Source organism: Anomaloglossus baeobatrachus, chromosome 9 (assembly GCF_048569485.1).
Source record: "Anomaloglossus baeobatrachus isolate aAnoBae1 chromosome 9, aAnoBae1.hap1, whole genome shotgun sequence".
In the NCBI taxonomy this organism is placed as follows: domain Eukaryota; kingdom Metazoa; phylum Chordata; class Amphibia; order Anura; family Aromobatidae; genus Anomaloglossus; species Anomaloglossus baeobatrachus.
In genome coordinates, this window is record NC_134361.1 from 59,586,417 (window position 1) to 59,607,279 (window position 20,863).

The 20,863-nt window shown below is 49.0% G+C and overlaps 1 protein-coding gene across 2 annotated transcripts in view; it reads left to right on the forward strand.

Annotated features, from left to right (window-relative positions):
* The window catches only part of HPRT1 (hypoxanthine phosphoribosyltransferase 1), a 93,323-nt gene that overhangs the window by 13,105 nt on the left and 59,355 nt on the right, over positions 1-20,863 (forward strand). For both annotated transcript variants that reach the window (XM_075323732.1, XM_075323733.1), the window contains exons 3-4: positions 11,760-11,943; positions 13,859-13,924. In XM_075323732.1, coding sequence (XP_075179847.1) covers positions 11,760-11,943; positions 13,859-13,924 — 250 coding nt within the window. The remainder of the gene's footprint in view (positions 1-11,759; positions 11,944-13,858; positions 13,925-20,863) is intronic.

The window sequence follows — 20,863 nt, forward strand, 5'->3', positions numbered from 1 at the left end:
CCAGGGTAGCCTTTGTGCCCCTGCTATCTCCCTAACTATCCACCAGAAGTTGTGAGCCATTCCTGCTGCCTCTTCTATATAATATAGTGATATATTGGTGCTTATGGCTTTTAACACTAGAAGTCCCAGAAATTTCGAGCTCCCCCTGAAGTCCCGAAAGAGGGTCAAATGACCCTCAGTCCAAACTGAATAGAACTAACTAGAAACTAAATGGCTAAACTCAATGGAAAACAACAACCTCCTGTGGTGCGACAATAATGGCCTTCATTACAGAACAAAAGACGGTGATTATAGGATGTTAGCTAAAATCCTTCAGGTCATTCGACCCGTCTCTGGGTTCCAAAGGTAGAAATGTTAAATGACCCCTCTCTGGGACTTCTAGTGTTAAGGAGGTAGTCGGCCCCGGTGGTTTGTCCATCCCTGTTTCTGGCAGATCTTCAGACCAGATTAGTACAATGTGTTTATTCAAGGTATGCATGAGTTCTCGCCCCCTCCTCCCACCTTGTCCAGTACCTAAGAAGGAAACCTGTCAAGACTGTTTATTTCTGTACAGAATCCTGTGTAGCAGCTAAATGAGTATGTGTTACCATTGTGGCCAGTTCTTCCAGCCCCATCCATGCCTCGTATTCTAAGAAAGACTGATGGCACAATCTATCTTTCTAATGGGAACAGGTGCAAGCTGAATATGAAACATAGTAACATAAAGGAGGCAGTTGCACTCTGCAAAGCTAAGATTGGGGAACAATGAGTATGGGAATATAGACATTCATTCCTGCTATGAAAAAACATGTAATAATTGAGATACTTGGCACACAAAAATGGCCAGATTTTATGTGAGCCCAACAGCCGACGGCAAGGCAACCTCATTTTTGTTGGGTACCTATCAAACTAATGCCTCTTTTTGGGTTAAAAAAAAACCCTACAATTTATGAGCGGACAGGAACCTGCAAATGGAGACTTAATTGCCTGAGGCTGAAGAGTAGGAGCGCTCAATCAGAATTCTCCATTTGCAGGTTCCTGTCTGATGTTTCATGTTCAGCTTGCACCTGTTCACATTAGAAAGGTAGGTTTTGCCATCAATATTTTTCTTAGATTACAGGGTCATACGTTCTGATTGAGCACTCCTGTTCTTCATCCTCAGGCAATTTTAATTCTCTATTTGCAGGTTCCTGTCCGCCCATAAATTGTAGGGTTTTTTTTTTTTAACCCAAAGAGGGGCATTAGTTTTATAGGGACCCAACAAAAATGAGGTCGCCTTGCCTCTGGTTGTTGGGTTCTCACAAAATTTGGTCAATTTTGTGTGCTAAGTATCTCAATTTATACATACAATCTATTCCTAGCAGTAATGCATGTCTATATTCCCATATTCATTGTTACACATATCTTACACTGCAGTGGGCAACGGTCTCCTATTTCTTTTTCGCTCCTAATTGGGAGACCCAGACAATTGGGTGTATAGCTATTGCCTCCGGAGGCCACACAAAGTATTACACTTAAAAGTGTAAGGCCCCTCCCCTTCTGGCTATACACCCCCAGTGGGATCACTGGCTCACCAGTTTTGTGCTTTGTGCGAAGGAGGCAACACATCCACGCATAGCTCCACTGTTTAGTCAGCAGCAGCTGCTGACTATGTCGGATGGAAGAAAAGAGGGCCCATACAGGGCTCCCAGCATGCTCCCTTCTCACCCCACTTCATGTCGGAGGTGTTTGTTAAGGTTGAGGTACCCATTGCGGGTACGGAGGCTGGAGCCCACATGCTGCTTCCTTCCCCATCCCTTTTTACAGGGCTCTGGGTGAAGTGGGATTCTATCGGTCTCCAGGCACTGAGACCGTGCTCCATCCACAGCCCCTGGTATCTGCTGGACATGGAGCGGAGTATCTTCAGGGACATGGCCCTGCTACATGGAGGTACTCTGTGTCCCTGTGGGGACCGCGCAGACACACGGCAGCACTGCTGGGTGTGTTAGTGCGCCAGGGACAGCGGCGCTGTCCGCACTAGTGCCATCGCACACCACAGCGTTGCTGGGTGTGTTAGTGTATTGGGTGACTACTGCGCTAACCGCCGCTGCCATTTTTATTTAAGGCGCCGCTGGGATTTGTGGTGCGCCGGGGACTTCCGCGCCGGCCAGCACTGATATGCCGGCCGCGCTTATTAACTCGAGTCCCCGGCTTCTGGGCCTAGTCTCCCTTCGTTACCGCCCACAGGCCTGACAGTCAGGGTAGGGGCGTGACGCTGCATAGCACAGCAGCGCTGAGAGCTGGAGTATGTTTTGCATACTCCACCCCTCTCACTGTGTGCACTGTGAAACCGGATTCCCGCACTTTCTCAGGCACGCCCACGGCTTCCTTCTCTACAAGGACGCCGGCAGCCATTAGTGTCAGTTTCTGTACGATACAGAGACAAGTGTGGAAGACCCTGGCATTCTGTTAGTCACACAATCGCTGCAACAGGCGTTAAGCAGCACCTGTGGTGCTAACCCCACTAGTGCAGAAGTGCACTTATAGATATGCTTGTACTATATACATTGCACTGTTTGGTCGCACGTTGTATATACCCTCCTGGATTGTGCGGAGGAGTTATCAGCATATTCTCTGTGTAAAACAAAGGTGCAGAACCACATGTTTTTCTATGCAGCCGGTACAGCATGTACGGCTATACGGCCGGCAGGTTACATAGACCCCCATTATATCCAACTCAGCCGGAGTCTCTGCTAATGGCCAGAGGATGAGGACGGTGTCTGCAGTATTTACTGACAGATTTTCTGAGACTATGGCTATGATACTAGAAGCCTAGCAGTCCGGACATGTCTCTCACAACATGGGCACTGTTGAATCATTGATCCATGGCCCCCCTCAGTGTGAACAACTAACAGCTCCGGGAATGTCACACGCATCCCAGAGTCACGGCTCTGCACAGACGTCAGTCCCCGACAGCCTAAGCGGGCTCACTATGAGCGGCCCTCGGTTTCATCAGGGTCCTAGCAGAAGGACTCTCTGTGTAATGAGGCGGAAGTAGCGGCTCAGGATTCTGATCCTGAGACCGCTCTCAATCTGGATACACCTAATGGTGACGCCATAGTGAATAATCTTATAGCGTCCATCAATAGAATGTTGGTTATTTCTCACCCAGCTCCTCCAGTGGAGGAGTCAGCTTCACGTATTTTTCTGGACCACTCTGCCTTCAGAGAGGCAGTCCAGGAACACCACACTTATCCAGATATGCGCTTCTCCAAACGGCTTAGGATACACGTTATCCCTGCCCCCTGACGTGGTCAAGGACTGGACCCAGTGTCCCAAGCGGCATCCTCCAATCTCCAGGCTTGTAGCTAGATCCATAGTTGCAGTGGGAGATGGAGCTGCACTTAAAGATGCCACTGACAGACAGATGGATCTCTGGTCTAAATCCATCTATGAGACTGTCGGCGCACCGTTGGCTCCAGCATTCTCACCCTTGGGGCACTCCAAGCTATTTCAGCTTGTCTTACACAGATTGACACGGTTACACGTACATCTGTGCCGCGGGTGGCATCCTTAACCTCTCAAATGTCTGCATTTGTTTCTTACGCGATTCAGGTTGCCCTAGACTCTGCGAACCGTACGGCAGTAGCCTCCGCTGCTCCGTGTTTTTAAGCAGAGCCTGGTCTGCTCGTTAAGTGAATGGAAGGCAGATTCTGCTTCCAAAAAAGGTTGCTTAACCAGTTGCCTTTTTCTGCTGACCGACTGTTTGGTGAGCGTTTGGATGTAACCATTAAACAGTCCAGGGGTAAGGATTCATCCTTTCCTCAGCCCGGACACAACAAACCCCAACAGAGCAGGAGGCAGTCGTGGTTTCGGTCTTTTCGAGGCTCGGGCAGGTCCCATTTTTCCTCGTCCAATGTGGACTCAAAAGGATCAGAGGAGCTCAGATTCTTGGCGGGCTCAGTCACGCCCAAAAAAGAGACAGTCTGAAAACCCGCTTCCAAGGCGGCTTCCTCATGACTTGCGGCCTCCTCTCTCCGCATCCTCGGTCGGTAGCAGGCTCACCCGCCTTGGCGATATTTAGCTGCCATAGGTCAATGACCGTTGGGTGTGAGACATTCTGTCTCACGGGTACAGGATAGAGCTCACTTCTCGTCCTCCAACTCGATTCTTCAGAACTTCTCCACCTCCCGGCCGAGCCGCTGCTCTTCTGCAAACAGGGTGCACTCTATAGGCAGAAAGAGTGATGACCCCCGTTCCTCTTCAGGAACAAGGTCACGGTTTTTACCCCAAATTATTTGCGGTGCCTATAAGAACGGGCCGTTCCGTCCCGTTCTGGATCTAAAACTGCTCAGCAAGCTCGTGGACACCAGGCGGTTCCGGATGGAATCCCTCCGCCATGTCATCGCCTCAATGTCCCAAGGAGATTTCCTAGCATCATTAGGCATCAAGGATGCTTATCCACACGTGCCGATTGATCCAGAGCACTAGCGTTTCTACGCTTCGTTATAGGAGACGAACACCTTCTGTTCGTAGCTCTACCTTCCGGCTAGCGACAGTCCCACTGGTCTTCGCCAAGGTCAGGGCAGCAGTAGTCACAGTCCTGCACTCTCAGGGTCACTCTGTGATCCCATATTTAGACGATCTACTTGTCAAGGCACTCTCTTAGGAAACATGCCGACACTGCCCGAACGTTGCGCTGGAGACTCTCTAGAGTTTTGGGTGGATCATCAACTTTTTGAAGTCAGATCCGACCCCGACCCTATCGCTAACATATCTAGGCATGGAGTTTCATACTCTCTCAGCGATAGTGAAGCTTCCGCTAGACAAACAGCATTCACTACGGGCTGCAATCTCTTCTTTAAGAACCAGTCGCACACATTGAGACGCCTCATGCACTTCCTACGTAAGATGGTAGCAATGGAGGCAGTTCTTTTCGCGCAGTTTCATCTGCGTCCACTACAATGTGACATTCTCCGCCAATGGGACGGGGAGTCGACCTCCCTCAACAGAGTCGTCTTTCTTTCTCAGGCGGCCAAGGAATCTCTACGGTGGTGGCTTCTTCCCACCTCATGGTCAAAAAGAAGGTCCTTCCTATCCCCATCCTGGGCGATAGTTACGACAGACGCGAGTCTATCAGGGTGGGGAGCAGTTTTTCTCCACCACAGCGCTCAGGGTACGTGGACTCAGCAAGAGTCCACCCTTCAGATCAATGTTCTTGAACACAGAGCAGTGTATCTTGCCCTACAAACCTTCCAACAGCAGCTGGACAGCAAGCAAATCCGACTTCAGTCGGACAACTCCACAGCGGTGGCATACATCAACCACCAAGGAAGAACGCGCAACCGGCAAGCCTTCCAGGAAGTCCGGCAGGTTCTGATGTGGGTGGAAGACACGGCATCCACCATATCCACAGTTCACATCCCAGGCGTGGAAAACTAGGAAGCTGACTTCCTAAGTCGCCGGGGTGTGGCCGAAAGGGTATGGTCTCTTCACCCGGACGGGTTTCGGGAGATCTGGCGCCGCTGACAGAGGCCGGACGTCGATCTAATGGCGTCACGGCACAACAACAATGTGCCAGCTTCATGGCACGGTTTCACAATCATCGAGCTCTGGCGGCAGACGCCTTAGTTCAGCATTGGTCGCAGTTCCAGCTACCTTATGTGCCACCTCTGGCATTGTTGCCCAGAGTGCTGCGCTAGATCAGGACCGACTGCGGCCGCGCCATCCTCGTCGCTACAGATTGGCCGAGGATGTTGTGGTTCCCGGTTCTGTGGTGCCTCACGGTAGGCTAACCGGGGGCACTACCAGACCAATCAGACTGGCTGTCTCAAGGGCCATTCTTCCATTTGAATTCTACGGCCCTCAACCTGATGGTGTGGCATTGAGTCCTGGAACCTAGTGTCGTCAGGATTACCTCAGGACGTGGTTGCCACCATGAGACAGGCTAGCATACCAACGTCCGCCAAGATTGACCACAGGACGTGGAAGATATTCTTATCTCGGTGCTCGGCGCAGGGTGTTTCTCCCTGGCCGGTTGCATCGTCTATGTTTCCTTCCTTCCTGCAATCTAGGTTGGAAAAAGGGTTGTCGCTCAGTTCCCTTTAGGGACAAGTCTCAGCGCTATCTGTATTTTTTCAGAAACGACTTCCTCAGGTACGCACGTTCCTACGGGGAGTTTGTCGTCTCAGCACTCCGTACAAGCGGCCGTTAGAGCCCTGGGATCTGAACAAGGTTCTAATTGCTCTCCAGATGCCGCCTTTCGAGCCTTTGAAAGAGGTCTCCCTTCCCGCTTTTCTCGGGAAGTGGCCTTCTAGTAACGGTCTCGTCTCTTAGGAGAGTTTCCGAGCTAGCAACGCTCTCATACAAATCTCCCTTCCTGGTCCTTCACCAGGACAGGGTAGTTCTGCGTCCGATTCCGGAATTTCTCCCTAAGGTGGTATCCCACTTTCATATCAATCAGGATATCACCTCACCTTCTTTGTGTCCTCGTCCAGTCCATCAATTTCAGAAGGATTTGCATCTGTTGGTTCTGGTGAGAGCACTCAGGTTCTACTTCCCGCATGGCGCTCCTGCGCCACCCGGATGCACTCTTTGTCCTTGTCGCTGGTCGGCGTAAACAGTCGCAAGCTTCTGAATCCACCCTGGCTCGGGGGATCGAGGAACCAATTCTTGAAACCTACAGTTCTACTGGGCTTCTGGTTCTCTCAAGGCTGAAGGCCCATTCTACCAGAGCCGTGGGTGCATCCTGGGCATTACGGCACCAGGCTACGGCTCAGCAGGTGTGTCAGGCACCTACCTGATTGAGTCTGCATACTTTTACCAAGCATTTTCAGGTGCATACCTACGCTTCGGCAGACGCCAGCCTAGGTAGATAAGTCCTTCAGGCGGCGATTGCCCACCTGTAGGAAAGGGCTGTTTGACGGCCCTATCACGAGGTATTCTTTTACCCACCCAGGGACTGCTTTTGGACGTCCCAATTGTCTGGGTCTCCCAATTAGGAGCGAAAAAGAAGAAGGGAATTTTGTTTACTTACCGTAAATTCCTTTTCTTCTAGCTCCAATTGGGAGACCCAGCACCCGCCCTGTTTTCTCGGGGTTTTTCTGTTTTTTTCGGGTACACATGTTGTTCATGTGGTATGGTTCAGTTCTCCGATGTTTCCTCGGATTGAATTGGTCTTTAAACCAGTTATTGGCTTTCCTCCTTCTTGCTTTGGCACTAAAACTGGTGAGCCAGTGATCCCACTGGGGGTGTATAGCCAGAAGGGGAGGGGCCTTACACTTTTAAGTGTAATACTTTGTGTGGCCTCCGGAGGCAATAGCTATACACCCAATTGTCTGGGTCTCCCAATTGGAGCTAGAAGAAAAGGAATTTACGGTAAGTAAACAAAATTCCCTTCTTGTTACATCCACTCCCCGGCCAGAATTATGGCACAGACATATGGGGGTTATCAGGGAGAATGATAACCCTGTTTTGTAAATGAGCAATGTGATCAGCCAAAAGTCAGGATGCTAAATCCCCTGTTAGCGAGCTAATTGTGTAGGTGGTGGGCAGAAGTAACGGCTGGCGGCCACACATTGTGTTGTATGGCACCATTGAATGAATGGGCTGCCATGTAAAGTGGCATCGTTCCAATCTACCTAGCATTGCCCACACTGGTTATGGCTGCTGTATTCAGAGTCTCCAGTACAATTATGTGCATTGGGCCTTACATTAAAATGAAAGCGAGCAAGGAACATTTTTGCAGCAAGCCCATAAAGGATGTAAAAATCAGGTAAATACTTTATTCCAAAAGATATTAAAAAAAAGTCCACATACAAATAGTAAGTCAGACTGAGAAGAAAAAAATTATCTGCAAGGAGTGAAAATAAGACACATTTCAGCTACGCCTTCACAGATGAAGACAGTCTCTGTGAAGAAGGCGTAGCCGAAACGCGTCTCATTTTCACTCCTTGCACATAATTTTTCCCCTTCGTCTGACTTACTATATGTATGTGGATTTTTTTAATATCTTTTGGAATAAAGTATTTACCTGATTTTTACATCCTCTGCAGGCTCGCTGGAAAATTTTCCTTGGTGTCTTTCATATCAAGTGTGGCTGGAGCTCCTGCCTCTTTTATCTGTTTCTGACCCTTTAATGGGGAGGATGGCATACATCATGGACATTTACTAGCGGTAAGCTGGCAATTCCTGTTTTTTCATTACGGTAAAATGATGCCATCTCATTCTTGTAGTGTGAGTGAGTCATTGCACATTTAGACAAAAGGAGAGATAAGTACCGTAATTTTATTTTTAGCCGTAATTGCTTTTCTCATTATAATCCATTTTCTTTGCATTCTGCACACTTTCTCTGGAATATAAAGCAGCGCATTTGGGTAAAACTGTGGAGAGTGCAATGCCTGATCTGATTACATTGTAATGTACTAATCAGGGGAGCAGCAGGAATTAAAGGGGTGTTTCACTACTCTGCAATAGCGGACACATCTCTGTAACACTGATAGGGAAGGCTTTTTCTAAATACTTTGTGTTGCCAATTCTGCCTGTGAGTGACGCAATGGTGGTCTGCTCATCCCCACTGCGTGACTCCTCCGGGCTCCATGACCTGTGAGATCCGGTGATGTCGCATCAACTTCCATCTCTGTAAAACTTTCCCTATCAGTTTTACAGAGATGTGGTATATTGTAGAGCAGTGGACCACCCCTGAGAGAGAGTGAGAGAGTGAAAAAACAAAAAAACAAACAAACACACACAACCGGATCCGGGTACTGGTTGGACTCTGATCGGAACCTTGAACCGTACGGATCCGGATTTTTCAGATCCGGGTCCGCTCAACACTACTGGTGACATGTCATCCTTAAAACCCATCACTTTCTTACAAGTAGCTGTTGCATTTCTGTAGTAAGATTTCAGAGGGATCTTTTGGCCTATAAGTCTCCTGAGGCTGCACTGAACATATAAGAATGTTTTCTGATCTCCTGCTTAGTGGAAAATGAATGATTTTCCTGCGCGCACATCTCTATTCGGTGAACGTTGCTGCTCGGCTCGTATATGATGTGATGACATGGATGCGCTTTGTGATATTGTGCAGAACGCCGCCGTCATGTGCTCTTCCTGTTTGTGTGACCCTCATCTGTGCTGTACATTAGGAGGTTTCCATATCTTGTGTTACACTGGAGCTTCCTCACTGACTCTTTGCTGTGCAGGCCATCAGACTGGATATGACGAGAGCTGTGGATGGGATTTATGTGACGGTGGATGCTGCTGCTGTTTCTCGATTTGCATTTAAATGTTTTACAGTTATATTTACATAAAATTAAACCTATATTTAGTGCAATATATTAAAGGGCTTTTCTCCTCTTTTGTTCAGAAGCACAGCGCTACTCCGCCTTACAGCTTTCCTCTTGCCAAGAGGTGGTGTACGGGTACGCTCACACCGGCAGAACATCCAATGATTCTCTCATACAGGAAAATTGTATGCTATAAGTAAATGACATTCGGCTCAAACTCTGCAGGGAGCGTGACCCGGGCGTCATTCACTGTGAACCCATTCTATTGCATGTGAAAATAGGAGCACAGGTGCGGAGAAGATGGAGAGTTTAATCTCTGCTTGACGTAACAAATAACGTTTCATTATACTCCCCTATGGGGCGGTTCAGTCCACTGGGGTTGATCCGGCACCTCCTCTCTGCTTGCTTTGTGTGAATGATGCATCCTATGTCATCCACACACTGTCTTCCATTGCACTCCTGTGCAGGCGAACTTTTGTATGCCCTGCCAAGGACAGCTGAAAGTCCTGTATTGAGCTTGCGCTGAGAAAGACCAAAGAGCGCCCGCGCATGCGAAACTACAGCACTTCGCTCTGTTTACGGCAGAGTAGAGAGAAGTACGCCTGCTCAGGTGCTCAATGGGGGACACAGTGTGGATAACGAAGGATGTCATTCACATGAAGCAAGAAGAGAAGGCGGCAAATCAACACCGTCGGACCGGACCGCCCCATTGGTGAGTATAATAAATGCTATTTTTTATGTTATGTAGAGTGGATTGGGGATATACATATATATATATATATATATATATATATATATATATATATATATATATATATATATATATATATATATATATATATATATATATATTACAGCTTTCTAGTATGCTGTAACAGAGGGCTCACTTATGGTGGCCGCACTTTACGTGGGAAAAACCTGGAGACAAGTTCCTTTTTAAGGATAAAAAAATTGTTTAAAAGAACTAAGGGGTACTTTGCACACTACGACATCGCAGGTGCGATGTTGGTGGGGTCATGTCGAAAGTGACGCACTTCCTGCGTCGCTCTCGACATCGTAGTGTGTAAATCCTAGATGATACGATTAACGAGCGCAAAAAAGTCATAATCGTATCATCGGTGTAGCGCCGGCGAATTCCATAATTACACTGACGCGACGGTCCGATGTTGTTCCTCGCTCCAGCGGCAGCACACATCGCTGTGTGTGAAGCCGCAGGAGCGAGGAACTTCTACCTGCGTCACCGCGGCTCCCGTCGGCTATGCAGAAGGAAGGAGGTGGGCGGGATGTTTACATCCTGCTCATCTCCGCCCCTCCGCTCCTATTGGCCGCCTGCTGTGTGACGTCGCAGTGACGCTGCACAACCCGCCCCCTTAATAAGGAGGCGGTTCGCCGGCCAGAGCGATGTCGCACGGCAGGTGAGTGTATGTGAAGCTGCCGTAGCGATAATGTTCGCTACGGCAGCTATCACAATGATATCGCAGCTGCGACGGGGGCGGGGACTATCGCTCTCGGCATCGCAGCATCGGCCTGTGATGTCGTAGCGTGCAAAGTAACCCTAAGAGTCCTAGTGCTAGTGATTGATACTTTTAATGGCTAACAGAAAAGATGGTAATATATAGCAAGCTTTCGAGACTACTCAGGTCTCTTCATCAGGCCAAGTATAACACAAATTCTGAAGAGTCACATATTTATACACAACAGGATATAGAATGGAGCAGTAAATAAGACAATTTATGTGTAGCAGAACTATCAGTATGGCAAGAGGACAAACTGTTGTGGCAGTAAATATTGCAGCAGTTCATAGATAAGGAGTGTAAAAGTTTTATTGACCTCTCATTGAGGTCTTATCCAGAGTTGTGATGCCCCCCGATGGTCTGAGGAACACATTTCTTAATTGATGTAAAAAGACATAAATCCATGTGACACATTCATTCCTGCTCCGAATGTGTCAAAGGTCAGAATTTTTTTTTTTATCTCTCCTGGCTAACACAGTACAAAGATATATATTTTTCCTTTTAAAGATTGATTTTTGCAAATCTGTTTACAGGACCCGGTCCAGGGCAACATCAGTGATCTGTGACTATCGGGCAGGAGCCCTGAGAAGCGGCTCTCCTCTCTCACCATCAGCGGCTCTTATTTTGGTTAGTCGTCCTGGTGTGACATGACATGTGCTTCACACGCCAATAGTGACAGCACACTAATCAAAATAAAAGCCGCTGACACTGTACGATAGAAGACAGTTCTCACAGCTCCCGTCTAGTATCCACAGATTACTGCCACACAACTCTTCTTGTGGACATTGTGTAGCTGCTCTGATGGAGATGATTAGCTGCAGTCACTGAGGAATTTGTCACAATGTTGGAAGTTTCCCTTTACTTGATATGTATTTGTATGTGCTGTCATCATGGAAATGTTCCTTATTTTGTTTTAAAGTTTCCTCTTACATTCCTTTAAAAGAACCTGTATAAAATTGCTTGTATACATGTTTTTTTGTCTCCTTCTCCCCTTGCCCAGGACTGAAAGATTAGCTCGAGACATAATGAAAGATATGGGGGGTCACCACATAGTTGCACTCTGCGTTTTAAAGGGTGGATACAAGTTCTTTGCAGATCTTCTTGACTACATCAAGGCACTGAATAGAAACAGCGACCGATCGATCCCCATGACTGTAGACTTCATTAGATTGAAAAGTTACTGTGTAAGTAACGACAAGGGCCTCGTGGTGGCAGCGCCATCTAGTGAGCAAAAAGCTAATTACAAGATTATAAAACAAATGGCAAGTATAAATTTACAATGTCTAAGGCCCTGTGCGCACACTGCGTTTTTTGCCGTGGTTTTTACTGCAGAATTGGTGCGGTTTTTGTTCATAAGCTTCAAGCAGTCCTTCCCCAGCAAAGTCTATGAGAAATCCAAAATGCTGTGCGCACACTGCGTTTTTTTTTTTTTTCCTTACAGGTTTTGCTGCAGAATTTCTGCAGCAAAAAGTAATAGCATGTCACTTATTTTCTGCGTTTTTCGTTTAAAAAACCACAGGGACGATACCATAGACAAAAACACCAAAAACGCTCCAAACTGCGGTAAAACCGCATGCTTTTTTGGTGCGGTTTTTCCACAGGTTGGTGCGTTTTTCTCTGGAGAAACAATTTTGCAGTGTGCGCACATAGCTTTACTATTGGGTGCTTTACATCTGCAACATCGCTAATGATATATCGTTGGAGTCACGCCGTTAGTGACGCACGTCCGGCGTCGTTAGCGACATCGCAGCGTGTGACACAAAGGAGCAACGATCGCAAAAACGTCAAAAATCGTTGATCGTTGACACGTCGCTCCTTTTCATATCGTCGTTGGTGCGTCGTTCCTGCGGCATCACACATCGCTATGTGTGACACCGCAAGAACCACGAACATCTCCTTACCTGCGTCCACCGGAAATGCGGAAGGAAGGAGGTGGGCGGGATGTTCTTGCCGCTCATCTCCGCCCCTCCTCTGCTATTGGGCGGCCGCTTAGTGACGCCGCTATGACGCCGAATGCACCTCCCCCTTGAAGAAGAGATTGTTCGGCTGTCACAGCGACGTCACTGAAAAGGTATGTGCGTGTGACGCTGCCGTAGCGATAATGTTCACTATGGCAGTGATCACCAAATGTCGCACGAACGACGGGGGCGGGTGCTATCGCGCACGCTATCGCTAGCGATGTCGCAGCGTGTAAAGCACCCTTATGTCTATCTGTGAATGCTGATATTCTTTCTTCTCAGTATGTTATTGTCATTTATTTTCATGCCTAATTATTCTGCATTGATGACTTGGATAACAAGGTCATTGCACTTGACTGATGTATGTGTTTAAGGCAATGCCATATTATTAAAGCGGTTGTCCCACTAAGTATGAATGAAAATGGTAGTGCACATATTGGCCATTGTGTTATTCACTGCTATGGGACTGCTGGAAGGGAGGTCAGTCCTATAGATGTGAATGGAGTTGTGTATCTCTATGCAGGTGCATTTGGCACTTATCGGCATCAATGGGGGTCCTAGCAGTCTTATTCTCACCAAACATACATTTATTTGTGGGACAACTTTTTTAAGGGCTTGTTTGCACGTACATGCTGAAATTTCAGCAGCGATTTAGCACATTTGCGCTTCAAATCGCTGCAGAAACACTGCGTAATGGATGCAGTGTTTCAGCAGAATAAATGCCGAATTCATGCGCTCGGGATGCTGCCCCTACCATAGACAGAGTGGGAGCTGCATCCAAAGCGCACAAATTAATTGACATGCTCCTTTTTTGTATGCATGGATTTGGGTTAAAATTTTACCACCCAAATCGCTGCGTTCAAAAAAGCAACATGCGCACGGATTATACACAATCTACATAGCTTGTGCTGGGGATGCAGGACGCATGCATTTAGGCTGCAGTGCAATACGCAGCGTAAATGCATGCAATTATGCAACATGCGCATGAGCCCTAAGATGGATAGCAGCCTGGTCTTTCAGAGGAAAACAGAATTGAACTTCCCTGTTTGAGTAGCCTTCATTGTCTCCTATTATGTGAAAGCCAAGTCTCAGTGTAATAATAAACCGGCTTCTATCAAATGGTTATTTATTTTTCTTACAGAATGATCAGTCTACAGGAGACATTAAAGTTATAGGTGGAGATGATCTTTCAACTTTGACCGGCAAGGTATGTGTTTATTTATGTTTGTTTTTTTAATACTGAAGAGTCCATTTAGTAGGAGCTTAGATTTCAGAAATGAGGTAGCGCAGTGTATTTTATTGCAAACTGCACAAAAAAACCTAATCAGCTCACATTTTGGGCTGTTCCTCCCCACTTGCTATGCACTGATTGATCTGGGCGGAGTGCTTAGTAAACCAGGTTTGCAAAACCATCGATGCAAGTGAAGCGACCCAGTCCGAGGATATCCATAAGACGTCACATTTATTGTTTGTGGTTAAAAAGCTTTACATCGATACATAAAAGCAGTCTCTGATCCTATCCCTAGAGGGGCAAAAACCTACACGTTTCAGCTACTGCGCCATACTCACGGTACTGTGTATTTTATTCACCATGTGAGTAGTCCCTTACACGAACAGCTGCTCTGTGTTACATATAATAAAGGCAGTATTCTATGTTTGTGTGAAAGTAGCTTAATGCATTAATTTTCTGCATTTCACAGTATTTATACACACACCAGATTTTGAACATTAGGGGGTATGATTGCACACTACAGATATACTGCACATTTCTTATATGAAGAAAAAACAAAAAGCCAGCACCAAATGTGCACTACAGCACTAAACATTCCAAACTGTACTTATTTTAAAAATTTTGAGATTTTTGGCAAAAAATTGCAATTTCTTGAGCTGCTTCGCCACGTCACGGCAAATCTCATTTGAAGCAGTCCTACACTAAAATATTTTTATAAAATGTGCCATACGGCCTCACATATGAATAGTAGAACTGCTCTCAGCAGCACTCACCTGGTCTATTTCAATCCCGTACCCATGACTGAGTCATGGCTGTGGGCGGGACAGGTCCAAGCAAATGCTGCATGAAGTAAATAGCCTGTGGACAAAGCCTGATGACTTAATGTGAACAGTCACCAACCGCCAAAATCTAGACAGATGGAATACATCCCATTTCTTATATGGACTATATATATATATATATATAATAATATAATATAAAAATTTATTTCTGTATCTATTTTGTTTATCGTTGCTATGAGAGACCCAGACATTGGGTGTATAGCTTCTGCCTCCGGAGGACACACAAAGTACTACACTCAAAAGTGTAGCTCCTCCCTCTGAGCTTATACACCCCCTGGAGAACCAGATCTAGCCAGTTCATTGCTTTGTGTTCAGGAGGCATACATCCACACATGCATTCTCATCTGATTTTTCATTTTTGGAAAGAGTTTGAAGAAAAGCGGGTCCAAGCCTGGACCCCCGGCATGTCCCTTCTCACCCCACTGTGTCGGCGGTGCTGTTAAGGTTGATTCCAAGGCTGGAGCCTTACATGCCGTGCTCCTTCACCATCCCTCTGGGCTCTGGCTTGAAGTGGGAGCCAGCACGGTTCTCCATGCTTGGCAGGAGACCGGTCTCCATCCGCGGCCCTTCAGGATCCTGCTGGACCGGAGCACTCGCTCCCAGGGACTTGGAACCCTGCGTCTCAGCAAGCTAAGTACCTGAGACGTTTATATATGGGGGTCCCTTGTACTTTATTGTTGGGGAGAGTGTGCTGAGTGTTTTTTGTGACATTTCCGGCGGGTTCTCTGGCTGTCGCCTGAGAACCGCGCCGATGGTGCCTGCGCGCCGGCCGCACCGCTCAAATTTAAGCCCAGGCTTCGCCGGAGGCCTACTTTCGGTTTCACTGCCCTCGCATGTCATTCATGCAGAGGGACAGTGCGACCCCGCCCAGCGGCCGTTCTACATAGTGGAGAGACACTCCTCACTGAGTTCATGTCTCCTCCCCTGTAGGTCTCTATGGCCCTCCAGATCCCGCTCTCAGAGTGAGTCCCGCCCCCTCTCTTCACTCCGGCGCCATTTTCTCAGCGTTCTTCCCTGCGATCAGCGCTGGCTGCAGCATCCCTGCTGAGGTGCTTGGGAGTCCGGGCTTTGGGATCTGGAGGGCACACAAACCGCTCCAGCGGTCTGGTAAGCCACAACCTCCGGTTGTAGACCTTCTGATATACTCTCTAGGGGTCATTCTGGCAGAGCCCCCACTTCAGCAGCATGTCTCACATGAGGAGCAAGGCTCCAAAGCTGTATTCAGTATGCACTGCATGTAAGCTCCTACTGCCTGAACCGAGCACCTATCCACATTGTGATGCCTGCTCTAACCTGACGATGCCTCAGCCTGGAATCGCCCCCCCAGTGGTCTCTCAGGCTGCTCCTGTCCCTGTGGCTGAACCCCCGACTTGGGTAGAATCCTTTTCTAGGTCTATCTCCCAGTCTTTTGCCGACTCCATGGGACAGCTGTCCAGGACTTTGCTGAACCTGCATCAGCCCCCTTCACAGGGTGCCTCTGCTGCTAGGGCTCTCTCAGCGGAGCTCACAGAGGATTCATCATCTGGTCCCAGACCCCGTCCTCCTAAAAGGAGACGTAGGGCTCCCTCTCCTTCCTCGTCCCGCGGCTCTGATTCAGGAGCTGACTCGCAGGACGAGGAGGATGCCTTTACAGGGGGCTCGGAGGCTAACTCCATGTGCCCCATTGATCTGTCTGAAAGTGACTCAGATGTTAGTGATTTGATTGCGTCCATTAATTCTGTACTGGATCTCAATCCGCCAGTATCAGAGGAGCAACCCTCTCTGGCAGAAAAGCACCAGTTTACCTCGCCTAAGAGGACAAAGAGTGTGTTCTTTAACCACTCCAGTTTTCAGGCCGCTGTGACCAAACCTAGGGCCTGTCCTGACAAACGCTTCCCAAAGCGTGGTTCTGATGACCGGTTTCCATTTCCACCTGAGGTGGTCAAGGAGTGGGCTCATTCACCAAAGGTAGACCCTCCGGTGTCTAGACTCTCAGCCCGGACCGTTGTATCAGTGGCTGATGGCACCTCACTTAAGGATTCCACTGACCGCCAGGTTGACCTTCTGGCCAAATCTGTATATGAGGCGGCAGGGGCCTCGTTCTCCCCAACTTTTGCAGCAGTGTGGGCTCTCAAAGCCATCTCTGCTTCTCTAGAGGAGATGCATTCCCTCACCAGGGAATCTATGCCCGAAATGGTTGCTTTAACTTCCCAAGCTTCAGCTTTTTCATCTTATGCCATGTCTGCCATGCTGGAGGCTTCTCACCGCACTGCGGTGGCTTCGGCTAATTCCCTCGCTATCCGCAGGATATTGTGGCTTCGAGAGTGGAAGGCAGATGCTTCTTCAAAGAAGTACCTTGCTGGACTCCATTTTGCTGGGTCCAGGCTGTTCGGTGAACAGCTGGATGAAATTATTAAGGAGGCTACTGGCGGGAAGAGTACTTCCATGCCACAAACCAAAACCAGGAAACCTATCCAGGGTAGGAATCAGTCGAGGTTTCGTTCCTTTCGTTCCTCCAACTGGTCGTCCTCTAAGCCCTCGGCCTCGTCCACTAACTCAGCCAAGGACCAAAAATCCAGCTGGCGCACAAAAGCGCGTCCACAGAAGACCACAGGAGCTGCTGCCACTAACGCAGCCTCCTCTTGACTATCTGTCCGCGCCAGCAACGTCCTTAGTCGGTGGCAGGCTCTCCCACTTTGGCGACGTGTGGTTTCAACACGTCTCCGATCAGTGGGTGCGGGATATCATCTCCCACGGCTACAGGATAGAATTCTCTTCCAGCCCGCCAAACAGTTTTTTTCTGTCAACTCCCCCCTGCTCCAAGGCCGCCGCCTTCTCTCAGGCCGTGGCATCCTTGCAGGCCAACGGAGTAGTAGTACCGGTTCCCGTCCGGGAACGGTTCAGAGGTTTCTACTCAAATCTCTTCCTAGTCCCCAAAAAGGACGGTTCCTTCCGGCCCATCCTGGATCTCAAGCTTCTCAACAAGCATGTTCAGGTGCGGCATTTTCGCATGGAGTCTCTGCGGTCAGTCATTGCCTCAATGACCCAAGGGGATTTCCTGGCATCCATCGACATCAGAGATGCCTATCTGCATGTTCCAATTGCAGTTTCACACCAGCGTTAGCTACGTTTTGCAATCGGAGAGGAACATTTCCAATTCGTGGCTCTCCCCTTCGGGTTAGCCACGGCCCCTCGAGTATTCACCAAGGTCATGGCAGCAGTGGTTGCGGTTCTGCACCTCCAGGGGTTGGCAGTGATTCCTTACCTGGACGACCTTCTAGTCAAGGCTTCATCCAGCGCAGACTGTCAGCGGAGTGTCTCGCTCACTCTCGCCACTCTAGCCCATATTCGGGTGGCTTGTCAATCTGCCCAAATCCACTCTGACTCCGACCCAGAGGCTCACCTACCTAGGGATGCAGTTCGAGACTGCCAGCACTTGTGAAGCTGCCCTTAGTCAAACAGATGTCCCTCCAACTGGCGGTGCGCTCTCTGCTGAGGCCCCGCCGTTATTCCATCAGGCACCTGATGCAGGTGCTAGGTCAGATGGTGGTGTCAATGGAGGCTGTTCCCTTTGCCCAGTTCCATCTGCGTCCTCTACAGCTGGACATTCTCCGCTGTTGGGACAAGCGGCCTTACTCCTTGCACAGGCTAGTGGCTCTGTCGCCACAGACCAGGAGCTCTCTTCAGTGGTGGCTTTGGCCCCTCTCTCTGTCTCAGGGGCGCTCCTTCCTGGCCCCGTCCTGGGTGATCCTCACCACGGATGCCAGTCTATCCGGCTGGGGAGCGGTATGTCTCCACCACCGAGCGCCGGGCACTTGGACTCCGTCCGAGTCAGCCCTCTCGATCAATGTGCTGGAAACCAGAGCTGTGCTTCTAGCTCTCCTAGCCTTTCACCACCTGTTGGCGGGCAAGCACATCCGAGTCCAGTCAGACAACGCGACAGCGGTTGCCTACATCAATCACCAAGGCGGGACACGCAGCCGCCTGGCAATGTTGGAGGTTCAACGCATCCTTCAATGGACGGAGGACTCCAAGTCCACCATATCCGCAGTCCACATCCCAGGCGTGGAAAACTGGGAAGCAGATTATCTCAGCCGTCAAACCGTGGACAGTGGCGAGTGGTCCCTGCATCCGGCAGTGTTTCAGTCAATCTGCCGCAAGTGGGGCACTCCGGAAGTGGACCTAGTGGCATCCCGTCACAACAACAAGGTTCCGGTTTACGTGGCTCGCTCCCACGATCCTCAGGCCTTTGCAGCGGAGGCTCTGGTTCAAGACTGGTCCCAGTTTCGTCTGTCCTACGTGTTTCCCCCTCTAGCTCTCTTGCCCAGAGTTCTGCGCAAGATCAGAATGGAGGGCCGTCGAGTCATCCTCATTGCGCCGGACTGGCCCAGGCGAGCTTGGTACCCAGACTTGCTCCATCTGTCCGTAGAGGTGCCGTGGCATTTTCCGGACCGTCCAGACCTTCTCTCACAAGGTCCGTTTTCCCGCTAGAATTCTGCGGCTCTCAGGTTGACGGCGTGGCTCTTGAGTCCTGGATCTTGACGGCTTCTGGTATCCCCCCTGAAGTCATCTCCACTATGACTCGGGCCCGTAAGTCTTCCTCTGCCAAGATCTATCACAGGATTTGGAAGATTTTCCTGTCCTGGTGTCGCTCTTCCAGCCATTCTCCTTGGCCTTTTTCCTTGCTGACCCTTCTGTCTTTTCTACAGTCCGATCTGCAGCTAGGACTATCCCTCAACTCTCTCAAGGGACAAGTCTCAGCTTTGTCAGTTCTGTTCCAGCGGCGTATCGCCCGGCTGGCTCAGGTCCGCACCTTCATGCACGGTGCGTCTCACATCATCCCGCCTTACCGGCGGCCCTTGGATCCCTGGGACCTCAATTTGGTTCTCACGGTTTTGCTGAAACCCCCCTTTGAGCCTCTTAGGGAGGTTTCTTTGTTTCGTCTTTCACAGAAGGTGGTCTTTCTAGTGGCCATAACTTCCCTCAGGAGAGTCTCTGATTTAGCTGCGCTCTCTTCGGAGTCACCTTTTTTGGTTTTTCATCAAGACAAGGTGGTTCTCCGTCCGACTCCGGACTTTCTCCCTAAGGTGGTTTCTTATTTATCTCAATCTCATAGAAATGAATGGATAGATATCAAGTGTCTGACTGCCAGGGGTCACACCACTTTATCAGAAAAGGGGCCCTAAATCTCCCTATCTGAATGAAACAGCATTTGAGTAAAGGCCGCTTTAGACACTGCGATATCGGTACCGATATCGCCATCGTGCGTATTCGCCCCCATCTGTTGTGCAACACGGGCAAATCGCTGCCCGTGTCGCACAACATCGCCCGGACCCGTCACACTACTTACCTTCCCTGTGACGTCGCTGTGACCGGCGAACTGCCTCCTTTCTAAGGGGCCGGTTCATTCAGCGTCACAGCAACGTCACTGCAGCGTCACAGAACCGCCGCCCAATAGAAGCGGAGGGGCGGAGATGAGCGGGACGAACATCCCGCCCACCTCCTTCCTTCCGCATTGTGGCCAGGAGGCAGGTAAGGAGAGCTTCCTCGTTCCTGCGGTGTCACACGGAGCGATGTGTGCTGCCGCAGGAACGAGGAACAACTTCGTTACTGCTGCAGTAACGATATTTGAGAATGGACCCCCATGTCGCCGATGAGCGATTTTGCACGTTTTTGCGACGATGCAAAATCGCTCATAGGTGTCACACGCAACGGTATCGCTACAGCGGCCGGATGTGCGTCACAAAATCTGTGACCCCAACGAGATCGCTGTAGCAATCTCGTAGCGTGTAAAGCCCGCTTAAGTGCATCGCCTCCTCATTCAATGTCTTTAAGAATGCCAGGGACAGCCGAGTATAGCGCTTTGCTATCCTCATCAGTCCCATAGACTCTATAATTGAGCAGCCTTCCAGAATGTGCACTGGCCATTCAGTCAATGAGTGAGTCTCTTTGATATCTCACAATATTAGTAATAGCTAGGTAACCCAGCAAAATTAACACGCCTAAAATATAACTTTTAATATGGTATGCATAAAAAGGACTAACAACACTTATGGTGCAAAATGCACATAAAAATTGTCACTATCTGTGATGT